The sequence below is a fragment of the Stylophora pistillata genome, chromosome 9 (genome assembly GCF_964205215.1).
Source record: "Stylophora pistillata chromosome 9, jaStyPist1.2, whole genome shotgun sequence".
NCBI lineage: Eukaryota > Metazoa > Cnidaria > Anthozoa > Scleractinia > Pocilloporidae > Stylophora > Stylophora pistillata.
In genome coordinates, this window is record NC_142527.1 from 12,593,334 (window position 1) to 12,620,384 (window position 27,051).

General features: G+C 37.7%; 2 protein-coding genes across 2 annotated transcripts in view; one reads left to right on the plus strand and one right to left on the minus strand.

Annotated features, from left to right (window-relative positions):
• LOC111343661 (ATP-binding cassette sub-family C member 4) overlaps positions 1–23,133 on the minus strand; it is a 33,293-nt gene extending 10,160 nt beyond the window's left edge. The window contains exons 1-22 of the mRNA XM_022950846.2: positions 23,032–23,133; positions 18,851–18,961; positions 18,408–18,528; positions 17,029–17,244; positions 16,700–16,789; positions 15,986–16,149; positions 14,466–14,591; positions 13,674–13,923; positions 12,708–12,827; positions 11,785–11,829; positions 11,275–11,316; positions 10,910–11,101; positions 9,253–9,347; positions 7,708–7,794; positions 6,955–7,051; positions 6,181–6,354; positions 5,148–5,288; positions 3,306–3,343; positions 2,225–2,484; positions 1,422–1,501; positions 797–947; positions 33–272 (exon numbers count right to left, since the gene is read on the minus strand). Of these exons, the coding sequence (XP_022806581.2) occupies positions 33–272; positions 797–947; positions 1,422–1,501; positions 2,225–2,484; positions 3,306–3,343; positions 5,148–5,288; positions 6,181–6,354; positions 6,955–7,051; positions 7,708–7,794; positions 9,253–9,347; positions 10,910–11,101; positions 11,275–11,316; positions 11,785–11,829; positions 12,708–12,827; positions 13,674–13,923; positions 14,466–14,591; positions 15,986–16,149; positions 16,700–16,789; positions 17,029–17,244; positions 18,408–18,528; positions 18,851–18,961; positions 23,032–23,108 (2,917 nt within the window). The 5' untranslated portion in view covers positions 23,109–23,133. The remainder of the gene's footprint in view (positions 1–32; positions 273–796; positions 948–1,421; positions 1,502–2,224; positions 2,485–3,305; positions 3,344–5,147; positions 5,289–6,180; positions 6,355–6,954; positions 7,052–7,707; positions 7,795–9,252; positions 9,348–10,909; positions 11,102–11,274; positions 11,317–11,784; positions 11,830–12,707; positions 12,828–13,673; positions 13,924–14,465; positions 14,592–15,985; positions 16,150–16,699; positions 16,790–17,028; positions 17,245–18,407; positions 18,529–18,850; positions 18,962–23,031) is intronic.
• Positions 23,134–24,152: 1,019 nt separating this feature from the next.
• On the plus strand, positions 24,153–26,702 carry LOC111344219 (putative iron/ascorbate oxidoreductase DDB_G0283291). Its single transcript, XM_022951433.2, has 2 exons — positions 24,153–24,743; positions 25,184–26,702. The coding sequence occupies exons 1-2, from the start codon at positions 24,272–24,274 to the stop codon at positions 25,687–25,689; spliced, it is 978 nt and encodes a 325-aa protein (XP_022807168.2). The 5' UTR covers positions 24,153–24,271; the 3' UTR covers positions 25,690–26,702.
• The last annotated feature ends 349 nt before the right edge of the window (positions 26,703–27,051 follow it).

Genomic DNA, 27,051 nt, shown 5'->3' on the forward strand with positions numbered 1-27,051 from the left:
TCCCACGAGCAATGGCCAAAAAGGTCACTTACAAACTCCACCTTCAGCCAAAAAAAGTGGACTAAATGCTGCTGAGGCAATAAACACTGTGCAAATGAAATCGAGCCTGGCTCCAAGCCACCGTGATCCAGTCATGAACAGGAACCAAGCGGCTGTATGTTCATCTTGGTACACATCATATTGATTCTTGAATCGATTTTCTGCTCTGTAAGCTCGAATAGTGGTCAGGCCTTGGAGACTGGTGGATATGTGCGAATAAAATGGACTCCGGTCTAGAGAGGAAACAGAACAGAGTGGAACATTTAAGCAGATATCAATCATTTGTCACAAGTGTGCAGCAGTTCAAACAGCTGAGTCACCCACACGTTATTGAACGCAAAACCTCGTGGTGCAAAGCTCTACCTCAGAGCTACAGAAGACTCTTTAATGGGGTAGCCCATATACCAGGTCTATCTTGGTCACAAGATCATCCGTGCGTCGCCGCCCCTCCCCCCCCCCGAATGCCTTGAAAAATGACGATTCGCGGTAATCCATAGATAGCCTCTTCCATGTCATTCTGTTTTTATATGGCTTGTCAGCACGGAGAAATCCTAAAATCTGGTGAATGAGTAAACAAAATGCTTTTTGAAACCTCTACGGAAGAACTCTATTTTCAATCGTTTACAACTTTGTTTCGATACTTCACTGTCATTGATAAATATTATTTTCAAATATCTTTAACTTTAAGCCCCTCTACATAGAAATTAGCTTACGTGAAAGAAAAAAATAGCAAGATGAAGGACGATTCTAAACTTACTCATTGCTTCGATACGTTTAACCTCCCTGGCGGTCTTTAAGTAGTAGTAACGTATGAACAGAAACAGAGCCACAATGGGTATAGCTGCTGCCAGCAAGTATGGCATAAACACCACATTCAGCATGAGGATTGCAAATGCCTGCAGCATCAGCTATGTTGGGGAGAGAAAATGAGTTACGAAATTAACGAATTGAGGAGTAGTCTGCAACCGCCTGAAATCTTCCCCTATTTGGTAAAATCACCCGCCTGGATGGTGGTTCAGAATTCTCCCATACTTTATCAACAGGGGCCCGTTTCTCGAAGGTCCCGGTAATTTAATAGGCCCGTTAAGTTCTTCTGTTTTTACTTTGAGTGCCCATTGGATAATGATGATGTAAACCTTTGTTATGAAAGGCCGTTCTGATCAGCAGCTCTCTTCCGCTGACCTTGTGAATAAACCCTCGAGTTCCAAATGGAGACAAGTAAATGTTAGCCCCCTGTGTTCTTTATACGTTATTTTGAAGTTGTTGTTAAGCAGACAACAGCTTGGAAATGAACCAAAATGTAACCGCCCAAGCAATATTCTACTCATTACCCCATTTTATCTCCCCCCATTACCTATGATGTTACGATGACATGCACCTACCCGAGAATAATCATAAAATGTGTAAGGTAACATATCATCCATCTGACCTATGTCTTTTGAAAATCTGTTCAACACTCGTCCTGAAAAGGGAAGGCAACCAAGTTTATTCAAGTACGGGTATCCTGTTGATTAAGCATTTTGTTTTGGGATTTACCCAAAGCGTTTTACGCTACTGAAACACCGCGACATACTGACTTAAGTGGTTGTTTGTTACTCGTATGAGAACACTTGGTTCGACAGCCTGACTAGCCATTACTATCAAAGTTCGCACATCCGTAAGCGTTTGACCGCTGTGTTTACAAACTGCGGGTTCAGAATCACTTACTGCACAACGGTTTACGTCAGAGTGTAGTTATATGACAAGCAAGGTGATCAGATCGGCCAATCAAAGACGAGAAAATGTCCTAAGGAGCCCATGATAACTTAGAGTGACCACAAGCAACCGGCCTAACGTGTTGTAGCTAACTGTCTCTGAGTTCTAAAGCCATCGATTTGAAAATTAGGCAAAGTGCAAAACCTCCTTTGACTATAATTAGCTAAGTGGTATTTGCATAAGAATTGGGACTTATTTCCTCATGAAAGACTTCGCATCCTGCTTTGTTTTAGATTGGCTATGAGTTTTTTCAAAAATTATCCTCGTAAAGCCAGGCGAAAAAATTAACGTTGGTGTTGATAACGCCATCTTATTGACATCAGATACTTTACTTTTCCAAAAAATCATTTCCATCTCATGGATGCTATGAAAGAAATTGACTGAAAGTATAGAAAACATTTACCATTCAGCATTTCCAAGAACACCTTACCTGCAGGATTTGTATCAAAAAAATATATTGTCGCACCAAGAAGTTTTCTGAACATGTTATTGTGAAGGTTCTGAGATGCAGACACAGCAATGAAGAGAAAGGCACCTGCACTAGCATATGCTAGGAGGAATGTTCCAACCACGAGGCCAGCATATATAGAAATGTTCTGTTTCCTCAATTTATCAAGATACATCTCTTGACTTGTTGAGTTACTCGTGAGAGTTTCGGCTTCGAAGGCGCGTCTTTCCTCTTCATCTGCCCTGAAATTTGAAATGCAACAGCAAACATTTAGGGCCGGTTAGTAAGACGAGTTCTAGCCCAAACCGCAGTTTTACGCAAGCAGTGGGCCTTACGTATTCTCTATAAGAGGGTTGTTTTCATTTAATAAATGACCTTCCACTGCTACCTTTCGCTCCCCTTGACACTATTCACAAAAATTAACGTTTAGATAAAAGATTCAGCTAAATTCAAGATAGTTTGGAACTGGCGCGATTTTGTTAAACAACGAATAGACTTTGTTTAAATAACCGGCCCTCAATCACGCAAATCCTCTGTCATCATTTATATAATAAGCTGAATTTTACTCCCATTTTGATTGGTTCTTACTCGTGATCTATTGGAGGACAGACGCATAGAAAACGTCACCATTATAAACTCGTTGTTTCCTCATCATACAAAACAACTAAATTCCATGTTCAGCACTAGAACATCCAAGGGCAGGAGCGCAGTCACGATTTTTCAAAGGGGGGTCATACTGTGTCAAACAGATGGTACTCCCTAGACTGTCCTGTCGACTTCCCCGTCGTGTTTAACTTAACGAGTCCAAAAAAGTTTTATATACAAAGGAGGAGGGGAGGCCCTTGGGCACCCAAGACCCTCCCTTGTTTCGTCCTTGAGGAGTCTCAATAACTTTATTTCAGTCTCTCTGATAAGTTTTTGATGGCGGTCTTTAAGTAAAGGGCAAAACCAACGTGACTGTAGTTAATACCCTTCTAATGATGTTATGGTAAATTGAGACAAACTAATAACTTTCTGAATATCTGATGTTAATAGAGGCTTTCAAATTAAATCGGGACCTTACCAACGAGCGAGCCACCATTCTGAAAGCATGACTACGGCCTATAAGTTAAAGAAAAGTTGTTGATAACTTTCCTTGCTACTGCTTCTCAATATTTTCAACTATCAGACCTCTGTATCTGGTCTATAATGTGTGCCAATGAAAGATATAAATCTGAGCCATTTTCGATGCCACAACCGCATGAGGGAAGCCATATCGGAATCATTAAACAACTCCAATCACCTTCGTTCACCTAAACGTGCAAAGTAGAGTCAGCAAACCACTACAGATATTCACCAATGTCGCAACGGACACGGGTTTTACTTTTACCCCTGTCTAATTTCTCCTTGCAATATCACCTCTGCATCACACCTTAAGGTCACGAGAATAAAGAACATGATCACCAACTAAAGAGGCACTTAGAAAAACACAACTAAAGTTACTTAGTAAGTTACATTTACACAATTTCTCCTTATCAGCACCTTTAGACACGCATCAAGAATTTTATAGAGAATCGCATCATTGAATAAAATCTCGCATTCAGATTGGTTAATGAAGCGAGGTATTTAGCGTGGAATTGCGAGTTGTAAACGAGGCTCAGTGATATTGTTTCGCATCTACGTAAACATAACAATTTTAAACAACAAACATATGAAATACGTATATATGAACTGCGATTATGAAACGTATATGTGCACGATCCTTAGCAGTAAAGCACTATTTAAGCAATAGTGAAAATCAGACCTGAAAAAAATTCAGGCCTGTACGGGATTCGAACCACTGACCTCTGCGATACTAGTGCAGCGCTCTACCAATTGAGCTAACAAGCCAACTGGGAGCAGGCCATCAAATTAATTCGACATAAACCACAGAGGTCAGTGGTTCGAATCCCGTACAGGCCTGAATTTTTTTCAGGTCTGTTTTTCACTATTGCTTAAATAGTGCTTTACTGCGAAGGATCGTGCACATATACGTTTCATAACCGCAGTTCATATATACGTATTTCATATGTTTGTTGTTTGATTTATCATCTACGGGTTTATGTCGAATTAATTTGATGGCCTGCTCCCAGTTGGCTTGTTAGCTCAATTGGTAGAGCGCTGCACTAGTATCGCAGAGGTCAGTGGTTCGAATCCCGTACAGGCCTGAATTTTTTTCAGGTCTGATTTTCACTATTGCTTAAATAGTGCTTTACTGCGAAGGATCGTGCACATATACATAACAATTTTAAGTAAAGCTGTTTCCGTTTTTTTTCTCATTTTTATTCAGTTATGCGATTCGAGGAAGATCCATTACTTCACTCGTGAATTCCACACTAAATTACACTTGAAAACCGATATCACAGTCATCGCTTCGCGATTCGTGCGATATCGGTTTCCGCGTTCAATTTAATACGGAATTCCCTTGTCTAGTAATGAATTTTCCTATAGAATATGTATATTGATTTTAGGATGTAAAGGATTAACAAATCTTTCCAATGATTCAGAAGTAGCCAGGCCCAATCTATGCTTCGTCAGATGAACAATTTTGTTTGCATCTACAAATCTTTTAATCCAAATGATGAGCAACAAGTCATCTGATAATACAGTCGAAGGACAGTGCTAGATGCCTGCCATATCTAGTCTAACTGCATTTGCTTAAGCTTCACAGTAAGTTGGTTTTTAGTGTGGCTTTCTCCACTAAAGACAAGGTGAAACAAATTCTGTGCAATGATTTACTATCAGACCGAGCAAGACAAGTCTAACTTTCCCGCCTTGTTCTCCCCCCCCCCCCCCCCCCCGCTTCAGCAAGTTGACCTCAAGTCCTGTAAAACTGTGCACGTGTAATACTAAAGGATTATTCTTTAAGAAAAAGTAGTCAACTTACCTGGGTGGCAATGACAAGTAATACCAGAATCATTCCCTTGAGAAATCCAGCACCCGCCCTCCAGAAATCAAAGTATACTTTCCAAGTCACTGTTCCAGTATGGCGATCTTCTTTTTCAGGGGCTTTTATTTCAGACGAATTCTATTAACAAAGAGTAGCAAATGATTGATAACTATTTTTTTCGCATCAGACCTTTGATCTATTAGTGGTAGACCACTGGCATACTGTTATTTGGATCAAGAGTCTTTAAGTTAAAGCCCTGGCTAAAGGTCACTGTTTTTTGTTCTTGGGCAAGATAACTAACTCAACTTATAACCATACGAACTGAAGTTAGAGTGTAAAGAGTTCTTTAACCTTTCAGCTGTACATAATAACATTGCTTTCAAGCAAAGGAATAATCTTCGCAGGAGGCTCGGCTTAGAATCCTGTCAAAGCTTGAATTTTCAGGCTTATTTTCTGCAGTTGCCAAAAATTGCAGTCCACCTGCAAGACTCATTTGTTTGATTCAACACTCCGCACCGAGCCTGAGGCGAATAATTGTTTTCGTATAGTTGCCCAGGCGCTTTTGAATTCTGTTGTAGATTCGTTTTGTTGTTGACTCCATTCTGTTACAATTCTTTTGACCACTTGTATCGAGATAAGCTGGAATTTAACAGGTGTATTTAGTTCAATCAGCAAAAGCTTCATATCGTTCATGTGAAAAGTGTTACGCAAAACTTTGTAGCATCTTTTGACATAAGTTGGACATAACACGAGGCAGCCATTTTGAAATCTAGTACCCCTGCTATAATCACCTCGCAGGAGGTGATTATAGCGAGATATTATGCAATCCGCATCTTTATAATCACCACAACAATTATACTAATAGTTACTATATCACTATTCTGTTTTTAAAGTCATGGAAAAATAATGAAGCCAAGAGACTCGGTTGTTTTGAACAGACAGAAACACACTTGTGTATCATGCAAACTCCAACAATTCCCAGCTATCTCTTAGTAATTAACAAAAGAGAGTTAAAAACAATTGTTTTTACTTTGGCTTTCAGAGCAGTTGATTGAGTGTTGTTATCTTCTTTCTTCTCCTTTACTTTAATATCATCAGCTTCAATGATACTGTCATCATCAGACTCGGGTAAAGAGACGAGTGACTGTACATCAAGACCAGAATTGGCCAAGTCTGAATAGGTACCTTGACCTATACAACGGCCCTGCAAACAAAAAAGTTTCAAAGAATTTAGACAAAAGATAGCAGCGAATTCTAAACACTCATCTATACCATAACAGGCTGCCCATAAATGCACGTAATGACAATCGGTGAATTTTACAGGTAAATGAAGTGGCAGATCGAACAACATAGTTTTGTCAGAACAGGAGATGTAGAGACTAAAAAGTATAAACTTTGAACAGTATGGTGATTATAATCAGTAATTATAAAACATTAAGGTAAGTAACATGACAAGAGGGCACCATCAATATAAAGGCCATTTTCCAAACCCTTGAAAACATAAATTGTTAAATTCAACATTTTGCTGTTTAGTATTCCTCTGTTTACAAGCGAAGAACAACAACAACTCCAACATATCATTGTAGAGATATTTAATTTTTTTCAAGAAAAATGTTTTCTGGTCAATACATGTAGTTTTAATCAGATTTCTCTGAACAAAGAACTTTGAAAATCATGAAAATTTCCAAAAAAGGAACACTAAATAGACTAGTCTGACCAGCTAGTTCTGACAAGTGCTAGGCACTTACAGATAGTTATGTTGCATTTCTAATTTTCAATTTAAAAATGTTTTTGTGATACAGACCTCTTGTAAACATAATATTGAGGTACCATCCTTTAAGTACTGTAGCTGATGAGTTACCAGTACACAGAATTTATCCTTTAATAAACCAAGAATACATCTGGAAAAAGAACAGCTTATATTACCATGGCTTGTATGATGATAATACTAATACTAATAATAATAATAATAATCTTTATTTAGCAATAATTTCCCTAAAATCCTCTACAGTAAAAATATCAACAGCATAAAAAACGATCCAAAGTAACTAATAATAATAATAATAATAATTTAATATTTGTATTGCACAATTTAACATGTGGATATGATCAAATGTGCATCAGAACACTTTTCGGGGGACTTGGCTGTATTGCATCAGCAGTTTACAAACAATCAAAGAAAACTTATTTGAAGATGCCCCCTCCCCCCCAATTATCTTGCCAGTTCTTTTCACAAATAAATTAAAAATAAGCTTTGTCAGAGAAAATGAAATGCCATAGAAAAACTGCTCCATTTACTTTGTGAACAGAGGCCAAAGAGTGTCACAATTAGGTGAAAATTAAACCAACAGAATCAGAAGCAGGATACAAATTCTGATCATAACTGTTTCTTTTTATCAACTGAGAACTGACACTCTGATTGGCTAGTTCTTTAAACTCCCCTATTCAGACTCTCTTCATATCAAGCTCATGACTTTCTTGTGTGTCCACTTTTCAATCCAAAACAGTTTTAACTCTAACTTTGTCTCTATTGAAGCCACCCTTAAAGGCAACAAACCTGTCAAAAAGTTCTCTGCCAACATGTGTGTCTACAGCACTCAAAGGATCATCCAAGAGGTAGATTTCTGCATCATGATAAACGGCCCTGCATTACAAACATCAACATGAAAATTTCATTGCAGTTACCGCTTTTTGTTCTTAAGTACATTTAGGCAGAGCTATTCATAGCTGTTAATAAAACAAATCATTCCTAAGTACAGCAGTCTATTCTCCAAAAAGCAACATCACTTCTATAAATAAAGAATATGGAGCTATGCCCAACATTTTGAGTTACTTTCTAAGTTGCTGAAAGCTGTCAGTTACTGGAATGAAACCTGATGGAATGACACTGAAGTGGAAAAAATACTCTGAAGGGGAACAATGATGGTTGAGAACAAAGAAGGTTAAATGTCAGTAAGTCATAAATTTGAAAAATAAATAAATAAATAAATAAGGCTACATTTTTCAAGATGTTGAAAGCATGTCCTACATCCTAAAATAACTTTAAACCATTTGTGCAGAAATGAAGCTTGCAATAACATTTGCAACTGCAATAAAGAATTAACCCTTTAACCCCAAAGAGTGACTTGCATCTGATTTCACCTTAACATCATGTACTTATTGACTGAGTGGGAGGGCCGGACAGGAGAAGTTGTTTCTCAAGTGACAACGTGAAACATCGACACTCCGATAAGCTCTACCGAAATGATACAGAAATGCATGAAGATAGAAGCAGGCATGTTAAAATAACTGTGGACAGAAGAAAGTATCTACATTTCGGGTTGATTTCAGAATTTCAATTCCTGTGTGTAACGCAAGTCACTACAATACCTGAGACGGTTCACTTATTGACTGAGCGGGAGGGCCGGACAGGAGAATATTTGGCTCATGGTCATGACATACCAACCAAGTGCAGCAACGTCCGTGTGTCGTGAACCAGAGCCAAATATTTCCTTGTCCAACCTGACCTAACACAATCAATAAGCATTTTATCATATGACCATTGCCCTTCGTTTTGAAAATTTCAAAAATTTTGTTTTAAATTAAATAGGACATGAAAGACTGGAATTTGTGGGAAAACCACAAAAAAGATTCTTCAACGAGAACTTTTCCTTTATTTTTTTGAGTCAGAAAAAGAAATTCACAGGTAATCAAAACAACATTTCTCATTTCTGCTCACTACTATCACTTATTGTTTGCAACAACAGTGAACAAATGTTTTTATTTTTGCAACAAAGCTGTCCAAGTACACTGGGCCCAGACAACTTTTCTGGACTGACTCACATCAACCCATCTGGCCCTCCACACCTCTGCTTTCACCATGGTTTTTTATGGGATTGCATGAGCGGGGTCAGACAAATCATATGATAACAGCCCTGAATCACACATTAAGGTCACAAGAAAAAAGGAAATGATCAGCAACTAAAAAAGCTCGGTATTGTTGAAGAAATTCTCCTTGTCAGCACCTTTGGAAATGTATACAGAACAGTATGAAGAATATGCATATAGAGATAAAGGGTTGTAAAGGGTTCACAAAATAAATCATTAAAGCAATCCTATTCACCTTGCTAAACTAATGCGAGCCTTCTGTCCACCACTAAGCACCAAACCCCTTTCGCCAACAATGGTTGAATCACCATCATAGAAAAGCTCCAAGTCCTACAGTTTCAAATACAAAATATTGTATTGGCAATTTTTAGACTTCAGCACTAGAGTACAGTGGAACCCGGCTAACTTGAACTTAGTAATTGATTAACTTCATTATTACTTGAACCCCTTGGTAACTCAAATTACATCTGATTTCCCTTGACCCAGTTTTTCAGTCATTTCCTATCAGCTAACTCAATTCCTGCTCAAACCATTTTTTGTTTCTCTTGGAAATTTGAGTTAGCAGAGTTCCACTGTACTTATAAATGCAGCAAGTACAATCACATTGTAGATCCAATGTCAGATGAATAAGCCAAAAACATCTACAGTTATACAACAAGGCTTACCCCCCTTTGGACTAATTTTTAAAAAAATTAATTATTACAAGCATTTTCATGGTTTAGTTTTCATTCATGTTCTCCATCAACTACTGAAAGATCACAACCTGAAAGAATAATTTTCAGACCTGCAATAACTATTGTAATATTCCATGAATGGAAACATTTCTAAGACATGTTTGAACCCAGAACAATTAATGGCCCGTAGACAAAGCTCAAAGAGAGAATTTTTTTCATTATTTTTTTTTTCATTTACATTTATACAGTGCAGACTTCTATGTGGATATATTCAGGTGCGCTTAACAGTATTGTAAGGTTGAGATTGGACGTCAGCATTTTTATCTGGCACCTCTGGCAGCCTTCAGTCCATGTAGCGATCTCATCTTCCCACCCATCCCACCCCGGGGAGGACATCCACTACACAGTAACCTCGTGCATGGGAAATTTACGTCTCCTACCCCTAACCCTGCAGGAGATGGGACCTACGGCTTTACCTCTTATCCGAGAAGACGAAGCATGTGAGTGAAACATCTTGCTTAAAGTGTATATGACACGAAATTTTTTTTTTCGTTGATAGCTAGTTCCATGTGTATAATAAACGGTTTGAGAGTTTAAAATGAATGAAACAATTTTTTTGGTCGATTTTTAGCGCCCGAAACACGCTAAATTTATGTGTAAAATTGTTCCCGGAGACTGGGCCGAGAATTGGGACTCGTGACGTCAGGTTGTTTGATCCTATGATTGGCAAGGTCAACAACTTTCAGTGTTTTCCTTGTAACACGCTGTGATTACTCGCTCAATTCTATCGTTTCACAAATTTCAAATTTATATGTAAACAAAAGAATTGTAATGCGGCAGCCATTTATGAAAGTGGTCTACTGAGTCAAACAACCTGACGTCACAGGTAAAGTTCACGTGACCTTTTGGCCGCGCGTTCGAGGGGACAAATTTCAAGCCAACTTAGCGCGTAGTTTAAACAAAAACTATGTATTTATAATTATTTTCAACGATTTTTAACTCTCGAACCGTTTGTTATATATATCGAACTAGCAGAAAACAAAAAAAAAAATTTCATGTCATATACACTTTAAGGACACAACGTCATACCCCAGCCAGGACTTGAACCCGGGCCAACCGACCCAGAGTCCAACACACTGACCACTGGACTACTCAAGGAAGAAGCAATATCACGGAAGAAGCAATATCAGTGTCATCAAATAAGTGATTCCTAATTACCTTTTGCAGAGCACAACATTCAATAACTTGTTGGTAACGATCCTCATTGAAATCTTGGCCGAACAGAATGTTTTCTTTCACTGTTCCATTAAATATCCAGGCTTGTTGAGAGGCATAGCCCACTCTGCCATGAACCTTTTTAATGCCTTCAGAAATTGGCAATTCACCAAGGATAGTCATCAAAAGTGAAGACTGTACACGTAGGAATGACAAGGACAAAAAGAAAACAAAATGACATATGTATTAGCAAGTTGTACAATCATTATGATAAAAAAGCTTAATACATGAAGTTGTGCTTGGTCAGATACCAATTATGTAAAATAGACTACAGGTTGGAATAACTTGTAAATCAAATTGTTAGTCACCTTTCCAGAACCTACTGGCCCAACAACAATGTGAAGCTCTCCCTGAAAAAAAATAAATAAATAAAAAAAAGTCTTAACACATTTAATTGTTATCCCTAAAGCACACCTAATTGATCAAGTATCAGGTAATAACAAAAATACGGTAATTTGTTTTATCAAAAGAAACAAACTATAGTTTCACCTCAACCATTTAATTGCTAATAAAAGAGAAACCTGCTGGCTTATTCAGCCTTGCACATGCTTTTACTGAAAAACAACATAATAAAGTTCCTGTCTGAAGCCTGCCCACATTGCCTCAAGTTGAATCACAAAAGGCCATGTGGCTCTGCATACCGCCCTGCTAGATGCACTACAGTGTAGTGGACTGCTCTTGGTTCTTGCTCAAGACTTGTGGACCTCCCTTGGATTCCTCCATTTTTCTCCTGTGGGCTGTGCCACTTATTCAATATGCCATGTTGTCATGATGTGCTTATAGACGTTATTCTTCAAGTGAAGTTGATAACCACCCACCTGCTTTACCTCTAAAGAAATGTCCTTCAGTGTGGGGTTTAAAGACTGAAAAAAAAAAATTATTATGCTTTATACATTTACATCATTTGTGAAATCCCAGCAAATACAAATACACATCGCAGGTTTACTCGGAATATTTCCCTAGCTACCATTAAGCAGCATCTACAAACCCTGCTTAACTTGTAAGCATTGGATTACAATAAATGCTATTTCTTTATCAAGATTCTGTCTTTTGGAATGACATCTTTGCCTGGTTAATAACTAAAGATAAAATAGAGAAGTGAAATATTACCAAATATACCAACTCTCTAAGGTTATCCTAGAGTTTCCCCTACAAAGGGGGCATCTCCTGGTCTTTTGCACAAGTCTTCAAAATAGTATCCCACATACACCGAATGCAAATATGGCGTCCAATTTGAGTTGCCATTGTTCTGGACTCACTAGCCTCTCACACATGATTGTAATAATCCTTTTGTGTTTCCACGCGAAAACGAGGCTAGTGAGTCCAGAACAGTGGCAACTCAAATAGGATGCCATATTTGCATTCGGTGTATGGACAAGGTAATTTGGCTGACAAAACTCTAAGTCATGTAGCTCTTTATTTTCCAAGAATCATAGTCAGATAACTTCTTTCACTTTTTCTATGGTTCCTAGCTAAAGTCCTATGTGTCAAACAAAAGAAAGTATTTTCATTTTTATTACTACCCTTTACCCAACAGTCTCATTGGATGATCATTAGCCTGATAACCAAATTCTGTGACAATTTTTTTCCTGGAAAGGGTGAGTCAAGTAAGGTGGATTTAGTTTTAGCAGAAATAATTTTCTTCATATGGTGGAATGTCTGATTAAATGAAGGAGTAAGCGTGAAGTACATGTCTGTCAATGAGTAGGTATAGTGACAATTGCATCAAGCAGGAACTTACTTTGTCCCAGTATGCTGTGATTCCTTCCAACTTCAGAACTGGAACATCCTCTTTACTGCCAACACCATTTTCAATGATATTAGACACACTAAACTCTCTTTCTTCCAACTCTAAGAATGCCTTACAAAATAACAAAACATGAAAAAAGTAAACTTAGGAATATATAGATAGGTGGTTAACAGAGTTTACCTTTAATAGCAAAATTTAATAAAAGTTGGGCGCTACAGTACTGGTACAAATCATTCACAAAAAAAGTAATTTCATCAATTTCCAGTTGATAATCAACTTGAGTTTCCAATTAAAACAGAATGATTTCAGGTACTTCTCCACTGAATAACTTGGAATTCGACAACCACTGTTACCAAGTTTTGGATTCCTTCATTTCTTCTTGCAATGATGCACCTTCCCTAAAAAGGAATCTACATACAACACTTACTGCTAATACTGTACCAGATTCTACACAGTTTTTGTACGCATTGCTTTTACAGGATGTAAAGCTAGTCCAATGTGGGCTTGTATCCCGAAGTATTTTGTACCTAAGTAAAGGTTGCCCTCACAACACACAGTTTAATTGTCTGATACCTGTTGACACTCCTGAGTGGAAAACGAGAAATGACATCTAGTTTGATGTCTTGCCTGACAAAACAACACAATGACTTCTGTTGGGGCTTAACCCATTTATCATCAAGTTCCTATAATTATTAAAAAAATTCCCCTTACCATTTTCCCATAATCCTTCTAATGTTAGTTTGGGAAATTTGGCTTTGGATCAATTAAAAGTAACAATCCCTAACTGATATTTTTCTCTTTTCCTATCACTTTTCTGCTTGATATTGCATTGATACCGTATGGAGAAATTCTGTCTTCAGTTGGTCACTCATGGTAGTTTAAGGGTTTACCTTTTGATCCACATTCAACATCACCATTTGTGAGACCAAAACGTATGCAACAGCAATGACATATTACCTGCAAACGCTTCTCGGACACAGCTGATTCCTTTAGATACATCACACCAAGGGAAAAGAACAATGTAAAGCAAACCCTCACAGCCATGAGTAGTCCCAAAACGACAAAAACTTTCTCCGCTGTTAAGATATGTCCAGTCATCACATATACAGTAAAAACTACCAAGCTTATGATGGCCAAGGCAGAGAGATAAAATGCGCAATTGATTGCACGATAAAATGAAGTGCCCTTCACCATTTTGGTTTCTTTCCTGAAAGACAAATGTAAGAATGTCACACTACACCAGTAGTAATAAAAATAACTTCTAACATAGTTATCATCATACCCCTGATAGTGTAATTACACTTTATCCACAGCATAATTTACTGTTAAGAAAACTCAAGTGTGTTACTAACATTACTAACAACTAAGAATGTTCCTTCTGATTGACAAAACACAGATCAAAAGTGTACATGTATATGCTAATAAATTCTCAAGGCTGCTGACTCTGACCCACTTATAAGTAACACTACCTCCATCTCTTCAAAGCACCCTTAAAGTGAAGGTTCAAAAAATGTATGTGTGGTACACTGGTCTACGTAAGGAGCCACTCAAACAACCAACTACCTGGATTTGTTGTGACAAAATTACATTTTCTTCAGAAAAAAACAAAACAAAACAAAACAAAGATCAACCAGAAAACTAAATATCATTACTACAACAAAGTACAGCAATAATTGTTTACACAGTTTTTAGATGTTGGTTATAAATAATAGATTTTCTCTTCTTTGAGTGTACAGAATGTGCACATACCGGCGGATTTCTGCCACCAGCTTAGCAAAAGGCTCTTCCCAAGTGTACATTTTAATTACCCTCATTCCTGTAATAATTTCATTCATTGTTTTTATTCTCTCGTCTGTTAGAACAGCTGTTTTGGATCTGAAAGTGAAGGAACTTTTTAGCTCCCATAATACTATTAGTAATTCTCCCATGTGAGTGTTTTTAATTCAGGTAGAGGAGGGCTATGAAGTGAAGGAGGACATGATGCAGGGGGGCAAGCCAAGGACATACCCTTACTCAAATTTCCATAGAAATTTTTTAAAGTCAGCTTCTGGAACACAAGCCAGAGTTGTTCAAATGAAAAAAGTCCTACCACATATAATTTTGCCCAGCACTTTCCTGATGGGACAGCTTTATAAGACTAGGTGACAGGGGAGCAGGGATGGCGTAATGGTGAGAACACTCGCCTCCCATTACTGTGGCCCGGGTTTGATTCCCAGACCTGGCGTCACATGTGGGTTGAGTTTGTTGTTGGTTCTCGTCCTTGCTCCAAGGGTTTTTCTCTGGGTACTCCGGTTTTCCTCCCTCCGCAAAAACTTTCCAAATTCCAATTCAATCTGGAAGCAGTGGACAAGAAGAGCCACCCAGTGGAATGTCCATTCAATTTGATAATTTATTTATTTATTTATTTATTTTATTTTATTATTTATTTATATTTCACCAAACTAAGTTTATACTGTGCTTGCAATATTGTCAGCAATAGAACTTGAGGAGAATAAGGCTGTAGTCCCCCTGCCCTCCCTGCTCCACTACCTATGCAGTCTTGTATATTTTCTTGTAACTTAGACAACAGATTTTGTTGTTGCATCATGATAACACCCTTTCATCAATAGGCCTGTCTGTCCCCATAACCCAGTGTGCAGAATTTAGATGTTAATACCACTTCTTTATTCCTTCCACCAACTCAATAGTAGGAAGAAAGAATAGTATACATGCACATTTTCGATGAAGGTGAGTCGAAATAGTCCTCATCAAGAATTCCTATTGTACTCTAATCACTCTAAAATGATTATAAAATATTTTGTAACTTAACTTTATAAACACAAACACAGCATCAGGAGCATGCATCTCATTTAATCACGCAGTATATAGCAAGTGTTAAATCATCATAAAGAAAATAGAGCATTGAATAGACAATAAAGCAAAGTTGAAATGGCTCTTGAATAACTTACAAAATCTTACATAGCCCTTTACCTGTTATAATTTGGCTATATCAACAAAGCTGAAATGGTAAACTGACCACTGTAACGATTACAAAAGCTGACGTTTCGAGCATTAGCCCTTCGTCGGAGCAAAGGGCTAACTTTACCTGTTACCCTAGGGATTCATCATACCCACAAGCATGCCTAAAATGAAGACTTACAGAATGAACATACTCCAGTTTCATCAGCAAAATGTTACAACATATGTGAGCCCTCATTATAAACATGTCTTACAGACTCACTCTTGGCAAAAAAGTTGGCAGCTATTAAAAAATATTGCATTCCATTTACCTCATTTTTGCAAAAAATCTTCCAATATATACTTGAAGAGGACCAAGAAGTAGGAAGAGGAAGATTCCAGGAAGGATGAAGATTCCAATTTCTTGCCAGCAAAGGATCGCTATGACAATAACCATCAATGGGGCAACCCAGATGTAATGAAAAAATATTGGTACCTTTCAAAACAACAAAAAGATTGACAATCAGAACGAAAATAATATTTTTTGCCTTTTCATTTGATCTGTTTATTTATTTGTAACATGAAAACAAAAACCTCATCATACAAAGAAACAGAAATAGAATAATTATTTAAATTTTTAGCATCACTATAACCTCATTATCGAAAGAAAGAGGGTAATTTTAACTATCAATTTTAATTAAAGTTTAAAAACTGTGCATTACCAAGATGTTGAACAGTCCTCTAGTTCTTCTCTCACTCTTTTTAATTTTCAACTGGTTATCGCATTTATTTGAGTAACTTAACAAACAAATAAAAATCCTGGCTCTAGCCTCTGATTGGCTCTTTAAGATGCTTCCTTTTCTTCCGACCAATCGATCCGAAAACTTTCATTTTGGTTTTACAACATCTTGTTGACAAGCTCTTTTTTGAATTCTGATCTGAACCCCCCAAGATCATCAAAATGGTTTTAGGATAAACTCTCTCCCCATGCCTCTTCCATCTCTTCTATTCCTTAACAAGTGAGTGAGATCACAAGTTTTCATTACCGATTCCAGTCTTTGTATATCATTAGTAACAAGGTTCACTATTTGACCAGTTGTTGTTTTGGTAAAAGACACATGACTCAGTCGCAGTGCCTGAAAGATGAAAAGCAATCATGCCAGTTGTTTGACAAAACAATATTCAAGGGTGAAAAGTTTAATTACCCCAGGCCAGTAAAAACATTTTGTGATCACAGATAACACCAGTGTTGGTTACTTGCAAGTTTATTAACCATCACAGTGACACTCATCATGGGTCATCACAATTATTTATCCAAAAATCATTATTAAATTACAATACATAAAAGTAATCCCTTAGCATTGGGTTCACTGACCTTTCTATATATGAGTGACCCTGTAGCTAACCTCAAATGTAAACCATATCTTTGATTGATGAAAAAATTTGGAGCATGCAGGGCTCCTTCAGAAAAAGCACAGAGAGAAAGAAGTGCAGCTGTTATATAGGCATCTGTATGACTTATGGCTGGATTGGGTTGAAAGTAACTGAGAAGTCTGCCAATAAGTAGAGGAGCTGAGACTTTCAATCCTTCCTGAACAAAAATGACAAAATAGATGACAGATAGTCACTGTAAACACTTTAAATCTCTGATTTACCCATATCATTATTACTTAAACATAAACATTACAACAATGCAAGAATGCCACATCTCAGTTAATTATTACACTCCAGTTAAGCTAAATTCGTTACAAGGAAAATCTACATCCTGGCATCTTAAAATCTTCCCATGCACAAAGTAAAATCTAGGACAGTAGGATCCCAATCATCTGGCAATGTTCTTAAATAATTAAATATGATCTAAAGCAAATTCAAGAATTTTATAAATCTTCTCATAAATGCAAAAGGGATTAGGCAAATTTTGCAGTTATACACAAAAAATTAAGTGCACATCATGCACTTACATTACTTTTTTCAATGTAGATATCTTTTAAGTCCACTGCTAGAAAAAGAACGGGAGGTTTTTTGAGGACTATGAGTACTCAAAGGTACAAAATGAAACCCCAAGAAACATTTACTGGAATCATTGAAGGGAAGGTGTTAAGAGAGGAACATTTGGATTTACTTTCAAATTGATATAATATCTGAAATGTTGCAATCATCAATGCCTTGGTTACAACAACAATCACAACCTATATATGATTTATCAAGGGCCTATTCTCATGGAGGATGGAGGTGGGGGACCAAAGGTAGCTGAAGTGAAGAGCCTAGCCTTTGTCAAAAAGTAGTCCATATGTTCATAAATCTTACAACACTGGGATTCAGGGGTAAAGTTCCTGGAGGTGTATCATGATTGCCACTCTACTTGGGTGGGTTAACCCATCTTGAGACGTTTACATGATTGTAAATTGTGACCCCAGCAGAATGGGTTACCCTATCCAGCTTACCAGGCAACCACCTTGACTAGCATCTAGTACACATGATCAAGATAAAATAAGAGACTATATGAACAGGCAGGTTAGCCAGCACCTACGTGCTGGTTATACCTCACCTACCTGACATCCCCCTCCTCCATATAAACAGTACCTAAACCTAAACAACTACCCAAAAATTTACAACAGCTGCTAAATCACTTGACTTAAGTGCTAAACATTATTGAAACATGTATTGATTTGAACAGCAAAGGCTCTTTATTGTAACTCTACTACCTAAAATTTTCTTTGTGGCAAACTGTTTCAAAAAACAGATCAGACTTACCTCAATTATTGGAAGAATGCCACACATGAAATAGCGGATTCCCAAGAACTTAACGAACGCATTTCTGAGCCGCGGTTTTCTATTCTTCCTCTGAGCATCTCTTAATTCTTCATCCCACAGTCTGTAAATAAAAATAGCACATTTGAGAGGAGTTTTCATGTAATGTTACATATAAATTAGCATAGCTTAATATAATGTAATTGTTTTAGTATAATTATACTATATAGTAACCAAAAAATTAGTTTACTTCAGTCTATTTATAAAAAAATGGTTAGAAAATAAACTCCTAACCACAATTGTCACTCAAGCTGTTCAAAGGTTATTAAAACTTGCTAATCACAACTGAACTAGCCAATCAATACACCTAAAAAGGACTGATCTATTAACTGTAGTTTTGAGTTTAACCATTTATAATATTAAAAAAAAACTACTGTTAAACATACTTTTCAAGTCTATCAGCTAGCCCTTTAGCTGCTTCTTCAGGCAAAATTTCATAGATATCTGAATTATCAAGGGGACGCTTGAATCCTTCCCGGAAGAAATTGTTCATCCACCTAAAAATGACGATAATATTAAAATAAAAACTTTGAATACAAAGATTTTTTTATAAATTTAAAGTAATGGACTCTGTACACACCCTGGCCTATTTTTGTGCAGTCACTATAGATGAAAGCAAAACCCTGTGGGCCAGTTTTTTTAACAAAGTTTACCCATTGTTTAACAAAATTGCATTCTAAACTATTTTGAATTTAGCTGAATCATTTATATACACATTTATTGTTGTGAACAAAGTCAAGAGGGTCAAAAGTAGCAGTGGCAGGACAGTTATTTTATTTACAAAAAACCCTTATAGAGAATATATAAGGCCCATTGCTTGTGTAAAACCACAATAGACCAATAACCTTATGTTAGACCTCATGTAAATAACCTTCCCTATCTATTCAATCCCATAAGAGATCAACAAAAACACATTAACATCCCCACATTAGCTGTCAAACAGTTGAGGAGAAAAGTTTACCTAATTTAGCTTAAGGATTTTACTTTGAGAGTAACACCGAGTTTCCTCAACCAAAGACAGTGAACCCTGCATTAGGGAGGAGTCACTTTAAGAATACACCCTACAGACATAATTATAGCTTAACCCTTTTGAACCCAACGATTGAAAAGCATCTAATTTCTCCTTACATTCTCACCCTCAAATCACACATTAGGGTCAAGCGAATAAAGGAAAAGAACGTTGACTAAAGATACTCTTTTGGATATATCAAAAAAGTTGAAATGGTAAATTGGCCACCGTAACAATTGCAAAAGCTGACATTTCGAGCGTTAGCCCTTCATCAGAGCAAAGAGAGGAATTGTGGGTTGTGTGTGCTTTTAAAGGCACAAAATGGAGCTACGTGATTGGTTGGAACATGGCAACAAGAAAAACACGAATAAATTAGTGGAATGAAAAGCGTTCGTTGATCCCTGTGGGATTTAGACTGCCAGTTTGAAAGATGAGCTTTTGTTCAAGAGTTTTACGCTTTCCGTGCTACCTAAGAGTAAGGAAAGACCACAGATTGCCATACGTTGCTTAGAATGGTTAGGTAAATGAAATTGTCTAGCGATTGATTGTATCTCTTTTGATCGTTAAACAAATTCTCCTCGTCAGCACCTTAGGAAATGTATAGAGAACAGTATGGAGAATATGCCTACTGATGTTAGGGTGTAAAGGGCTAAGTCTAAAATTTGTCCTTCTTAAATTATAACTTAAAACTGAAACTTAATGAAGACCTTTGTAAATAAACCTAGACACCAAAAGCAGTCATCAATTGTTTAGCCCCCCAAAATTATAGAGTTTATTATTAGAGTCCATTGGCTTAACTCAAATTAAGTGGTCACTCTATATTACCTGGGGTCTATTTCTCGAAAGTCCCAGTAACTTAACGGGCCCATAAAGTTGTTTTGTTTGCATTCAAGATGGGGATTTCAAAAGTTTTGAAAATGATGTAATAAAACTATCAGCTAAAGAAACAAAAAGGACTGGTTTGGGTGCCCGAACCTGCTTTCCTATCCTTTAAATTTTGATTTTAAAACATAGTTACGGGCCCGTAAAGTTACCGGGACTTTCGAGAAACGGGCCCCTGGACTCTATTGAGAGTTCTCTGAGTTTCCACTTAACCCTTAAACTCCTTTGAGTGACCAACATGTAAATTTTTCCTTATAGAGGGTTTTGCACAGCAGCCATGTTGGATGGCAGGAACAATAGATTATTTTTCCCAAGGAAAAAATTTTCTTTCTTATGCAAAATATTTTCATTGTTCCTGCCATCCAACATGGCTGCTGTGCAAAACCTCTATTTGGTACAAATGCACTATCAAGCAGATAGGCATTTCATATCAATCAGACAATTGAGAGAACTAGTATTAACATGTGAAACTTCATACAGGTGTCCTGGCGTAACCTCAATTAAAATGTATGATATTTTAAGAGGTGAATGAAGAATCAGAGAAAGTATATTTAGTATTAATGATAGAGGGTGCAGTATTCAATTAAGGTTACAAGAGAAAATTCAAGAGGAATATTTAATTAGGAATAACATAAGAAGAGGCTTGCAACAATAAGCTGAGCACATTATCATACAACCTCCAGTACTTACCTTCCCCACCTTATCAGTATGACATGCAGTAAGATTTGCTTACAGCCCCATACTATTCTTTATTAGTATATACTAAAACAGTGGATAGCGTTGAAGGCGCACTCTGATTGGCTAGTCAAACTCCGAATATCCTTTGCTATTTACCTCCGAGCAACTTGGGAAAAAATGGCATCCCGGTTTGCATTCGTGACAAGCGAAGAAATCACTCAAATTAAAGACGGTGGTGTATATTATCTCACTGTTTTAGTATATACTAAAACAACTATTCACCTCAGTGTCGGTGGTTAGCGGTGGATATTTACCTTGCCGCTTTGCGGCTCGGTAAATATCCACCAATAACCACCTCCACTTTGGTGAATAGTTGTTAATTATAACATAATGAACATATTACATTGTCCGATTGGTCAATTCAGTTTCCAAGCAGATGCTTAAGGTGGCTCGTACCAGTTTCCTCGCGCGGGGAACAGGTCACTCTTGCGTGACGCGCGCGAGAGAAACGTGCGAAAGAAGCGCGAGATCAAAAGATGAAAATTCAAAACAAAGAGGGCGCCGCGTGGAATTTTTTCTACTTTTGTGAGAAGTTTACCTGAGAGCTTGTATTTGATGTGTTGAGCGGCCACTGTGAATGCAGGAGATAGAAACTAAGAAAACGAAGACGATTTTCGGAGGAGTAAAGGTTGCTTCTCTTCACATTTAAAAGACATATTCAACCGATATGAAATCTTGTGACGGCGAAAAAAGAAGAACTCAAGTGAAGGATAATCTACCTGAAGTGGATGAAGACTTTGAAACTTCAAGGAAAATAATATCATATAGCCAGAAGTCATGAGTAGGATTTTTAGGATGAGCTCAGGAGGCTGTCTTTGATGGCTGTTTAATGATTTTCTTAGCTGTAAACGTCTATAAACATCAGATCATAGGTGCTCGCACGAGCACATGCAATTGTCAGCGGTAGCTAAAACAGATCATGAGCAAATGTCGATCTTATAGAATCCAGATTTTCAAATGCGCGACGAAAGCTATTGCATGAAAACAAGTCCGGTGACCCCTTGTTTTTATTGTTCCAATATGATAATAACGTCGAAAGGAATCATCAGAAAAAAAACTAGAAAATTCTATGGAAGGAAATTTATGATGTGTGAAAATTGCCCTTTTTGTAGATTTTCTGAAATTCCGCTCCGTAGAATTTTTTAAAAATCTTTGTGCATTTTCCTTTTCAAGTGCCAAAAGCAATCACTGAAAAAAATCAGGGGGTCACCGGGTTAGTTTTCGAATTATTTAAGCCACAAGCTAAAAAATGCGTCTGAATAAGCCTATGAAACCGTTGCCATGGAAACTGCTAGTGACGAAATGACACTTATTTTTCGATAACCAATGATTATGTAATTCAACCCCGTAAAAGTGTTTAACTGGCCTTGGTCAGTCTTTCAGTTGTATTCTTTGAAAGTTACAAACCATCAAAAAGATGAAAACCGGTACGAGCCACCTTAATCCGGTTATAGAGCCAGTATGTAACTAATTATGTCATAAAAGCAATAGTCAAGTACACATTTCTCCGGAATCAATAACGAGATAAAACCACTTGGGATGTTGGAAGAACACTCAGAAAGCTTATAAATCACGAGCTGAACCGTGTTCTCTCAACATCCTACGTGCCTTTCTCACGTTCGAGCAAAATCGTAGAAAGTTCAAGGAGTGTTTACTCAGGTTCTTTGAATTTGCACGTTGCAACAATGTCGCCATTATGGCTATGAAGTAGGTCCAGAAGATCCCCAAATGATTCTAGAATGAAATGGCTGTATTTTACTCTATGGAACTTAGAAAAGACCAATGACATCGATTGATAGGTCAATGACTAACAATCACTCAGTGACCGGTGACTGGCAGAAGTTGGAACTAATGCTCATTTGGGATATGTGAAGTTTGCCCATCAAAACATCACCTATTATGGATTCTACAACATAACAAATGCCCAAATAAACCTACCAGAAGGTTAAAAACTTTCCAATTATTGTGGATCTGGCCATTGGATTGGCCATAGTGTGAATTCTTTTACTTTCCATCGTTCTTCCCACATGTGTGTTGTAAAAAAAAGGACGCGAAGGAATGGGCAGACCAACAAATTAGTATTGCGTGACTGTCATGAGTTCTGTTCTGAAAGGGTTGACCAGCCTACAAGCGCTAGCGGGCTTAAACTTCTACGCCCAAAGTTGAGCTCTGACCAAGATATCTTTAATGACCTTCCTATGATGATATGATGATAGGGGTGGCTCCTCAGATATTGCTTTTAAGTGTGTTTGGTTTTAAGTCAAGTGCCATTTCTCCATCTGCATGTTCTTGAGGCTAAGTTTTAAAAGGCGGATGTTGTAGTGTCATCACCCATAGAAACTCATTCGATTATTTTGTGTATTAAAAGCCAGCATGGTCTTCCTGCACCAGTTTCACCAGCTTTAAGGAATTGAAACAGTTTGTCCGGCTCCTGGCCGGGAAGGGGTGGGGGGGGGGGGGGCACTGAAGGGGAGGTTTGATACGAATATACGAACGCCGCGGACTTTTAATTCCTAAACCCTGAGCTTCTTAAATCCGTTCATTTCATTACCTTGTGCAAATTGTAACAAATTGAGATCAGGGAACCACTTGTAGCATACAACGAAGCTCCGACGAAGGGCTAACGCTCGAAACGTCAGCTTTTGTAATCGTTACGGTGGCCAATTTACCATCTCAACTTTAGTTTATATATCCAAATTATTTCGTTACCCCCACCGACGTAACCCCAAACAGTTTCTTTGGAAACTATCAGCCTTTATTCACTTGTAGCATACCCTTAAGCAACGATTTAAAAACAGTTGTCACCGGCTAAACTTGGAAAATTAAACCATGGAGAAGCCCACGTTTCTGAGTATCTAGTTTAGTGTTTTGCCTCTGCGTGTTTGCCTGCATTGCTTATTGTTATATTAATTTGAAAGGAGACTTTACAAAAGAAGATCCGGAAAGCAGTAGCAGCTTTTAAGAGAAGGAACGTCGCAAATTTTGCGATTCACTATCCAAGGTCCAGCTTTGTTCGATTAATTAGGATTTCGTGATTGGTCAAAAACGAGATAAGGATCAGTTACCGCGCGACAGAGAGTCACGCACGTCGGTGTCCACATTGCCACTGTGATCGAGTTTGTTATAAAATGAAATATTTGGTGGTATCCCTCTTTCCAAATTGGCTGAGCTTGTAGTAATGGATACAAAGATTCCAGTGATCGATTTGGGTCACCTCGAAAATGGCCACCCAAACTTGGAGCAGATAATGGCAATTGGAAGAGCTTGTCTTGAGTTTGGCTTCTTTTACGTCGTCAACCATGGAATCGAGGAAGAACTAAAAGGGCAAGTTTTTGAAAAACTATGCCAATTTTTTAATCTTTCGACAGAGAAAAAAGGAGAAATTCACAGACGTGACGGTTTCCGCGGATATTTTACAAAAGGAGAAGAGCAGAGCATCGAGTACGGCTGCGTTGAGTGGAAAGAAGGGATATATTATTTTCGTGACTTTAACAATGTGCCACAGGGAAGAAAAGAAAGGGTTTTCTGTGGCTGTAACCCTTGGCCAAGCGATGAATATGTCCCAAGATTCCAAGCAGTGATAAAGGAGTACTTTGAAAAGACTCAAACTTTGGCGTCGAAATTACTGAGCTGCATAGCGCTGTTTTTAGGTTGGTGACCTCACAATGAGACTTTAAAACTGGTTAATGTAGAAAATTGAAATTTGTAAGTCGCAGACGCGGCGGCCGAAATCTCACAAATTACTTGAGCAGACCTTTATTTGAATAAAGCGTTTATTGGGCGTTTATTGATAGGGGCTCATGGTTGCCTGTCATGGCCCTCTCTTGCTGGGATCATGGGAAGCGAGTAATATTTTCCTCCTTCTCAGCCCTTTAACTCCCATGAGTGACCAAGACAGAATTTCTCCTTATAATATCGATCCAACATCAGGCAGACAATTGATGGGAGTAGAGAAAAATATAAATTAGGGGATTATTACTTAATTCAATACCAAATTCTCCAACCCAACCGCACAAGAACTTTATGGAAGAAAGAGTTAGACCAAGCAATGATGTCTGACAAACTTCTGTGTTCGTTCATTTATTTGCAGGCCTGGAAAAGGAATTTTTTGACAGGAAATTCACTGATGATCCTTTTGCTCAAATAGGCATGTTTCACTACCCTCCCCACCCGACATCAAAAGATGACTCAGACGTGTGGGGAGTAGGGAGACATACTGATTATGGCATGCTGACTGTCCTTCTCCAAGATGATGTTGGTGGACTTGAAGTGGAGACCACAAATGGATTGTGGATCAATGTTCCCCCAGTTCCAGGCTCTCTTGTCATTAACATAGGAGACATGGTAGAGATCTGGACAAATGGAGCTTTCAAGGCCCCTCCCCACAGGGTCAAACTGTCGCCAACCAGTCATAGGCTTTCAGTTGCAATGTTTTATGAGCCAGGGTTTGACAGCATTATTTCACCTATTCCTGTTGACAAAGCTCTAATTCCTTTGGAGAAGTCAATGGCAAAGCCCTCTTTGTCTTTTCCAATGCGCTATGGGGATTACGTTCTGAGTAAATATTGCAGTATCTTACCAGGCGACAAGCCATAACATATTGTGAATATGTAACAGATGCAAAGATACAGTTTTTGACAGTTTGTTTCTTCTAAGACTAAGTCAATTTATAAATAAACTGACAGAATTGCTAATGCACTCTGTTGCTAATTACAGTTGCACCTGTTTTTAGCAGCCACCCTGTATTAAGTGGTTGCTGTTCAAAGTCCCCAAAATTTTCATCCCTTGACCCTTTAACTCCCAGAAGTGATAAACATGCATCTTCTCCTTATATCCATAGATTGTCCAGGAAACAGGTGATGAGAATACTCAAACTTAGCAGTTGAAGTTTTTATCTTGATCTTACACCAAATTCTTGTTACTGATCTACAAAGAAAAGTGTGATAACTAGTGGTGAGAATTGAAAATCAGATCTTGTGAGTTAAAGGGTTAATTACTGTTATTTTTACCTCAATGAAGCACTTGTGGTCACCCTTTACTTGGTCACCCTTACCTGTGTTAAGCAGTTAAACTGTATTAATTAAGCAATCTTCATGCCATTCCCTTTGGATGACTTTTTGACACAAGTTTGACTGTATAATTTGGTTCCAGCTGTGGAAACTGTCATCAAAAGTTACAAATAATTCAGTATAAATATCCTAAGTTGACATACTACCCTTCTTGAGAGGTTTATTTGCAAAGTTTTGGTAACATTGATCACTTCAATGTTACAGGCATCTTGAGCATTTTGATTAATGTACTGGTATTTTGTCTGTTGTAATGTCTTTCTTTTCTTTGGCTGCTTCTAACCTGACTAACCAAATGACCCATATTCACAGGAGACAATGAAGGATTAGAAATCAAATGGATGACTATTTTCTTGTGGTATTATCTGTGTTATCTTTCTTCAACCTTTTTGTAAGGAAAGTTTGCTGTGTGTAAGAACATTATTGTAAATGACAATAATCAAAATGTCAACCCCATTGTTGTTTATTTCCAGAAATAACAATAGCCTCTGAACTCAGAACTCAGTTTAGTTTTGCAAGCTTAATAAAGGAAAGCAGAGATAAGATATTGTGTGATCATGAATTATGTTAATTACATTCAACCATATAAAGTGTTCACAGTTTAAATCATCGTACAAAACTATTCACGTTCCAGTGAGCCACTCGAGAAGAAAAGTTCCATAAACATTAATTGTAAGGATCCAAAAGCATCAGTTCACCGAGAAAAAAATACTTTTCTAAGTTACGGTGTCCAACTTCAGCTGATCGATTATGGGTCACATTATCAATTGCGTGTGCAGGTCAAGACTTCAAGAAAATATTTTCTTTACGGTAAAGGTAAGAAGATCCGTATCAAAGTTCATTCGTCATTTTCAAAGTCTTTCAGATTCTTTCTATTTCGCTTGTGAAAGTC

What these genes read in the sequence shown, in the direction of transcription:
- LOC111344219 (XM_022951433.2), top strand. Translation starts at nt 24,272, where the DNA reads ATGGATACAAAGATTCCAGTGATCGATTTGGGTCACCTCGAAAATGGC. An exon ending in CTGCATAGCGCTGTTTTTAG is followed by an intron (nt 24,744 to 25,183) that starts GTTGGTGACCTC and finishes ATTTATTTGCAG; the next exon opens with GCCTGGAAAAGGAATTTTTT.